The sequence below is a fragment of the Nicotiana sylvestris genome, chromosome 7, assembly GCF_000393655.2.
Source record: "Nicotiana sylvestris chromosome 7, ASM39365v2, whole genome shotgun sequence".
In the NCBI taxonomy this organism is placed as follows: Eukaryota; Viridiplantae; Streptophyta; class Magnoliopsida; order Solanales; family Solanaceae; genus Nicotiana; species Nicotiana sylvestris.
Window position 1 is genome coordinate 154586916 of NC_091063.1, and position 7703 is coordinate 154594618.

General features: G+C 43.4%; 1 protein-coding gene across 1 annotated transcript; it reads left to right on the plus strand.

Moving 5' to 3' along the window:
- Positions 1-5411: 5411 nt before the first annotated feature.
- LOC138873987 (uncharacterized) lies at positions 5412-7058 on the plus strand. Its single transcript, XM_070152485.1, has 3 exons — positions 5412-5777; positions 6015-6593; positions 6810-7058. Exons 1-3 carry the CDS (start codon positions 5412-5414, stop codon positions 7056-7058), a joined length of 1194 nt encoding a protein of 397 aa, XP_070008586.1.
- Positions 7059-7703: the final 645 nt, after the last annotated feature.

The window sequence follows — 7703 nt, forward strand, 5'->3', positions numbered from 1 at the left end:
GGAACGATTGATGTTAATGTTGCTTCTCTTATTCTTATGTTATCAATGTTGTTGGTACTTCCTGATTCTTATAAGGTTCATAGTGAAGAGTTAGTCCTAATAACGTGTACAGAGGATACCAACCTTACGTCACTCCGAAAGGTTTAGAATGTGATTCCATGAGTCGAGCATGCATTATATATATGTATCTATTTTACTCTATCGAGCCACGCTATTTTACTCTACCGAGCCACGCTATAGTTGGCCGGGTACGGCACCTATTGTGCAACCACTGATCAGTTGGGTTTTACCGAGCTCCACGTGGCCGGGTACGATTCTACCGAGCCTATTATGGCCGGGTACGATATGATGATGATGATGCCCACAGAGGCGAATGCTTTAAAGGTTTATGTATTTATACATATGTATCATGCATTTCATGTAAGTAGCCCTCAGAGGTACTAAGATGTTACAGGTTGTATATTCTCTATCCTTGCTTACATTACTGATCGTATTTATGGTTCCTTGCCTTACATACTCAGTACTTTATTCGTACTGACGTCCTTTTATTTGTGGACGCTGCATGTCGTGCTGCAGGTCCTGATAGACAGGCAGGTGCAGCTCCCCCACCACAGTAGACTGTCCAGTTCAGCGGTGATTGGCGAGATCCCTTCTCCGGACTTGCCTTGGTCTTGGTATGCAATTTTTGTTATAGACATTATGGGTATGTCGGGGCCCTGTTCCGGCTATGTTGCAACACTTATGTTCTTTTAGAGGCTCATAGACAAGTGTCGGCTCATGTATAGTTTGGTATGCCTTGTCGGCTAGTTTTTGTTGTATAGTCTTTCATAGTAGCGTGGTAGCTCATACCTTATATGTAGTTTCTTGATTGTCTGGTCATCCCCTGCTATGTATGTTCATGCCGTCATATTTTATTGCTGGTTGTCCATGATCTAGGTCTACCATTTATATTGATCTCGTCAGCCTTAAAAGATAATAATGAAGGTTAGATGAAATGTACGTTGGTGCTCGGCAAGTGTGGTCGGGTGCTAGTCATGGCCCTTCAGTTTGGGTCGTGACACGCCCATAATCAAAGGGGTAGACATGAACAGATATTCGCAACAACCCTGGAAGCCAAGTACTGCCCCACTCCCAATTCCAAAAAAGTTCAAAATGCCTGATATTCCAAAGTATGATGGAACAACAGACCCACGAGACCACGTGACTGCATTCAAAACGGGCGTAAAAGGCAATAATTTGACTAAGCAGGAGATTGAATCGGTATTAGTCAAGAAATTTGGTGAAACACTCACCAAAGGAGCACTAACATGGTATTCCCTTTTACCTTGAAATTCTATAAATTCTTTTGCTGAGCTTGCAGATTCTTTCATCAAAGCACACTCGGGATCCCAAAAAGTGGAAAAAAGAATGGAGGATATTTTCAAAATCAAGCAAGGAGATTCAGAATTGCTTAGAAAATTCGTGGACAGATTTCAACGTGAAAGAATGACATTGCCGCGTGTACCTGATAACTGGGCAGCTATAGCTTTTACAAGCAATTTGAATGAAAAAAGCTCGGAAGCTATGAGGAGACTCAAGGAAAGCCTTTGAGAATTCCCAGCCACAACGTGGAATGATGTTTACAATAGGTATAGCACGAAGTTGAGGATTAAGGAAGATTGTGACGACCCGACCCGTCGTCTCATGAGTTACCGCTCTTTTTCCTCCATTTTCAGCTTCTTTATGCTTCATTATCCATATCTTGTGTGATCGAGTTGATTTGGAGTGGTTTTAGTAGGAAATGAGACACTTAGTCTCTTTTTTTAGGAAGCTTAAGTTGGAAAAGTCAACCGGATGTTGACTTATGTATTAGAGGGCTCGGATGTGAGTTCTGATGATTCGATTAGCTTCGGGAGGTGATTTATGACTTAAGAGCTTGATCAGAAGGAGTTTTGGAGGCTCGTAGTAGATTTAGGCTTGAATTGGCGAAATTGATATTTTGGCATTTTCCGGTTGATAGGTGAGATTTTGATATAGGGGTCAGAATGGAATTCCGAGAGTTGCAGTAGTTACATTGTGTCATTTGGGATGTGTGTACAAAATTTCATATCATTCGGACGTGGTTTGGTTGGATTTTTGATCAAAAGAGTAATTTAGAAGATTTTGAAATTCTTAGGCTTGAATCCGATGCGAATTTGGTGTTGTGATATTGTTTTGAGCATTCCGAAGGTTGGAACAAGTTTGAATGATGTTATGGTATATTTTTGAATGTTTGGTTGATGTCCCAGTGGCCTCGGGTGAGTTTTGGGTGGTTAAACGGACTATTTCATCTTTGGAAAAGTTGCAGATTTTTTTTAGCTTCAGCTGTGCACGAGAAAATTTCTGGTGCGAGGAGTCTAGTTTGGAAGCTCATATCTTGAAATATATAACGAATCAGAAAAAATGCAAAACATGAAAGTTTTATCCCTTGCATTCTAGTTTCCAGAAAGTTAAACCATTCATGATTTGGATATTTTATCAGAAAGTTATGATGAAGCGAATATGGCTGGTGGATCAGTTTTGACAAAATTTTCTGATGCACTTTAGAAGCTCATATCTCGGAATATATAAAGAGTTATATGGTGTACAACCTATCAAATGAAAGATCTTAGAGTCTAGTTTTTAAATATTCAAACCGTTTTCATTTTAATATTTTCACAAGGAGTTATAGGCGTTTTAACAGAAGGTGTACAACAGAAAAAATGGTAAGAGGATGTACAACCTGCACAACGCAAGGTACCCCTCGATGAAGCCTGGGCAGAATGTTTTTAAGCCCTCTTGTCCGCGATTTGGGTACATTTTTCAGCCATAGTTGATCATTTTGAAAGCTTTTTGAAGGAGATTGAAGAGGGATTCAAGGAGAAACGTTTGGAGGTAAGAATTTCGGACCTAAAACTCATTTATATTGTGAAATTCACCTAGAAAATCATTGAATTCTTGCTAAAAATGGAAGAAGTAGGTCTTGGGATTTTGAAATTTTGATTGGGGATTTGGAGGACCATTTGGGGTCGGATTTGAGAACTTTTGATATGTATGAACTCGTGGGGAGATAAGGAACCCGTTGATGTAAAAATTTCTGAATTTCGAGAAGTGGGCCCGGGGCTCGGGTTTTGCTAATTTTGGGAGTTTTGATATTTTTTTATTGTTTTCGATTGGGTTTTGTTCCCTTAGCATATTGTGACGTATTCATTCTGGTTTTGGTCAGATTCGACGTGCGGGGAGGCTGATTTGAGAGGCAAGGGCATAGCGAGCTAGAGCTTTGGCCGCTTTGAGGTGAGTAATGATTTTAAATGATATCCTGAGGGTTTGAAACCCCGGATTTTGCACAACGTAGTGCTATACTGAGATGAGACACATATTGCGTGATGACCATGGGGTTCATTGCTACTGAGGATTGTGACTTGGTCCATCCCAATTGATATTTTCACTACATTTTTACTGAGACTTATGTATTGTCATCATGACTTGGGCTAGTTGCCATGTTTGGGGTCTTGTGTCGACCTGTAGAACCCTTATGGTATTTTTGACTGGTTTTCCTCACCTATTTGCTAAAAATCATATCCTCAATCATGTTTCTAATTGTTTAAAAATGATATGAACCGGGTTATGAAATGTTAATCATAAATGAAAGAAATATGTGGGCTGAGATCCCTACCTTATATTATTGTGCCCGAGAGGCTGTGATTATAATGACTGAGAGGGGTTGAGGACCCAATAGTGAGGATATTATATATGATATTGGATTGCGCTGCACGCCGCAGCAAATACTTATATGGACTGGGCTGCATGCCGCAGCAAATATGTAAATATATAAATATATATATATATATATATAGATCGGGTTGCACGCCGCAACAATATAGCGCTTGGGATGTAGGAGCCCCTCCGGAGTCTGCACACCCCCAATGAGCTTAGTTGACTATTATTATTATGGATCGGGCTGTGCGCCACAGCGATATACGGATCGGGTTGCATGCCGCAGCGGTATATATATATGTTTCGATTTCGATTATTGTGAGAAGTATATGAATTGAGTATTGAGGGTAAGAAATAAGTAAATGAACAGAAATGCTCGAGGAGCGAATTTATACTGGATTAATGCCTGTCAAACTACCTGTTTTCACCTGGTTCAAAGAGTTTCATTCAATTTTCTTTACTACTTGCTCTTTAAATGGTTTTACTACTTTGATATAGAACTGCTTAGTGCCTTTACGTGATTTCATACCGTCAGCCATTATTTATTGTTATTACTCACTGGGTCGGAGTACTCACATTACTCCCTGCACCGTGTGTGCAGGCACAGGTGTCCCTGAGGTGTAGAGCGAGCTTTCCTGCCGTTCAGTTTTTCATCAGAGTTATCGAGGTAGCTGCATGGCGTCCGCAGACCCGATTTCTCCCTCTATCTTTCTTTACTATTCCGTATTTTAGACATATTTCTACATTAGGCTATTGAAACCTTGTATTAGAGGCTCAGACTTGTGACACCAGATCATTAGGCATTTTTAGAGATTTCGTTATGGCTTTTCCCATATTTCAATCTTTTATTTCAGACTTCTACTTATATTAAATTGGTATCTATTTCTAAAAATTGGTAATGAATTCTAATAAGAAGGGATTGTGAGTGGTAATTGGTCGGGCTTGCCTAGTATCGTGTTGGGCGTCATCACGACCGGGATTGGGGTTGTGACAAGTTGGTATCAGAGCCTAGGTTACTTGGTCTCGCGAGTCATGAGCCGTTTTAGTAGAGTCTCGCGGATCGGTACGGAGACGTCTGTATTTATCCTCGAGAGGCTGTAGAACCTTTAGGAAAAACTTCATATTCTTGAAATTCTTGTCGCGCAAACTTGTTGATTTGAGTACTAAACTTCTATTCTTCTATTCTCTCACAGATGGTGAGGACACGAGCTACCGGACGAGGTGAACGACCACCAGTGCCACCATCTACGACCACCAGAGGTCGAGGACGCTGTCATGGTCGTGGTAGAGGCAGGGCAGCGAGAGCAGTACCTATTGATCCACCAGCTGCCCCAGCCCAGGATCAGGCACCAGTTGTGCCCATTGTGATTCTGAGTCTTCAGGAGGCCTTGGCACATATCTTATCAGTTTGCACTGGCCTGGCTCAGGCGATTTCAGCCACTACAGCCGCAGCTACTTCACAGGCCAGGAAAGGCACCCAGACTTTCGTTGCTCGCACACCTGAGCAGGTAGTGCAGGGACTTTAGACGTCGGAGGCACCTCCAGCCCAGCCAGTTGCACCAGCTCAGGAGTTTATAGTACCAGTTATGCCAGATGATGAGCAACGTCGACTTGAGAGGTTTGGTAGGCTCCAGCCTCCGTCATTCAGTAGTGCTGAGGGCGAGGATGCCCAGGGTTTTCTTGACAAGTGTCAACGGATGCTCTGTACAGCAGGGATCCTCGAGACTAGTGGTGTAGCATTTACCACCTTCCAGTTTACTGGGGCTGCCTTCACTTGGTGCGAGGCGTATGAGAGGCGTAGGCCTGTTGGTGCAGTGCCCCTTACTTGGCAGGAGTTCTCCACTCTCTTCTTGAAGAAGTACGTACCGCAATCCCGCAGGGAGGAGCTGCGTAGACAGTTTGAGTGGCTGAAACAAGGAGATATGACTGTGTCACAATATGAGGCGAGGTATTATGAATTGGATCGTCATACTGGGTGGATGGTTTCGACAGATCATGAGAGGATCAGGAGATTTGTTGATGGCCTTAACTACCATCTCCGTATCTTGATGACTAGAGAAAGAGTATTGGGTGTTACATTTTAGGAGGTGGTTGATATCGCTCGTGAGATTGAGATGGCTCGCCGTCAGGATAGAGAAGAGAGGGAGGCCAAGAGGCCTATAAGTTTTGGTAGTTTCAGTGGTGCTCTGTTTAGGGGCCAGTTTTAGCATGGTAGAGGTCGTTCTTTCAGGCCCGCTCAGTCGGCCCGTCCAGAGTATCGCGGGGGATCTTTAGGTCGTGGTTATCATGGTTCTCAGCAGGGTCAGCCTTCACTAAGCGCCCTCTCAATTCAGAGTTCATCTCGTGCTTCATTAGTAAAGGGTTATTCAGTGGCAAGTCCTTCTACTGGTCCTTCTAGTGCCAGAGGTTCCCTTCAGTCCCTACCTCCAGCACCGGGTAGTTGTTACGAGTGCGGAAAGTTTAGGCATATGAGGAGACAGTGTCCTCGACTTCATGATGTTCAGTATCAGCAGAGGGGTCAGCCCTCGACTTCTGCTCCAGTTATTTCACCACCTGTCCAGCCAGCTAGGGGTAGAGGTCAGGAAGTCAAGGGTCGCCCTAGAGGGAGAGGTCGATCAGGCGGTAGTCAAGCCCGTTTTTATGCTATTCCAGGCCGGACAGCTGCCATTGCTTCAGATACTGTCATCACAGGTATTGTCTCAGTCTGCCACAGAGATGCTGCTGTATTATTTGATCCCGGTTCCACCTATTCATATGTGTCTTCATATTTTGCTCGTTATTTGGGTACGCCCCAAGATTCTCTTTCTTTACCTGTTCATGTGTCTACCCCGGTGGGCGATACTGTGATTGTAGACCGTGTGTATCTGTCATCTGTTATGGTTATTGGGGGTCTAGAGACTCGAGTTGATTTATTGCTATTGAGCATGGTGGACTTTGATGTTATTCTGGGCATAGATTGGCTATCTCCGTGTCATGCTATTCTAGATTGTCATGCTAAGATAGTCACTTTGGCTATGCCGGGTGTTTCGAGGATCGAGTGGCGTGGTATGCCTGATTATGTTCCTAGCAAAGTGATTTCTTTCTTGAAAGCCCAGCGTATGGTTGGGAAGGGTTGTCTGTCATATCTAGATTTTGTGCGAGATGTTGGAGTCGAGGCTCCTAGTATTGATTCTGTCCCAGTTGCGAGGGATTTTACCGATGTATTTCCTGCAGACCTATCGGGCATGCCGCTGGCTAGGGATATTGATTTTGGTATTGACCTGGTGCTGGGCACTCAGCCTATCTCTATTGCGCCGTATCGTATGGCACTGGCAGAGTTGAAAGAATTGAAGGAGCAGCTTTAGGAGCTCCTAGAAAAGGGGTTCATTCGGCCTAGTATGTCACCTTGGGGTGCACCGGTTCTGTTTATGAAGAAGAAGGATGGCACAATGAGAATGTGCATTGATTACATGCAATTGAATAAAGTAACAGTGAATAACAAGTATCCTTTGCCTCGCATTGATGATTTATTTGATCAGCTTCAGGGAGCGAGTGTGTTCTCTAAGATTGATCTCCATTTAGGCTATCACCAGTTGAAGATCAGGGATTCAGATATTCTTAAGACTGCTTTCAGGACCAGATATGGTCATTATGAGTTTCTTGTCATGTCTTTCGGGCTGACCAATGCCCCAGCAGCGTTCATGCATATGATGAACAGTGTATTTCGGCCTTATCTCGATTCATTTGTCGTAGTCTTCATTGATGATATTCTGGTGTATTCGCGTAGTCAGGAGGAGCACGTGGAGCATTTAAGAGTTGTGTTGCAGAGATTGAGAGAGGAGAAGCTTTATGCAAAATTCTCCAAATGTGAGTTCTGGCTCAGTTCAGTGGCTTTCTTGGGACATATGGTGTCCAGCGAGGGTATTCAGGTTGATCCAAAGAAGATAGAGGCGGTTCAGAGTTGTCCTAGACCATCCTCAGTCATAGAGATTCGTAGATTTCTTGGGTTA

Bases quoted from the DNA above. Each gene is read 5' to 3' on its own strand.
- LOC138873987 (XM_070152485.1), top strand. From the start codon at position 5,412: ATGCTCTGTACAGCAGGGATCCTCGAGACTAGTGGTGTAGCATTTACC. The intron at 5,778-6,014 runs GTATTGGGTGTT...GGTTCTCAGCAG, and splicing joins TCTTGATGACTAGAGAAAGA to GGTCAGCCTTCACTAAGCGC. The intron at 6,594-6,809 runs GTTATTGGGGGT...TTGAAAGCCCAG, and splicing joins TGTATCTGTCATCTGTTATG to CGTATGGTTGGGAAGGGTTG.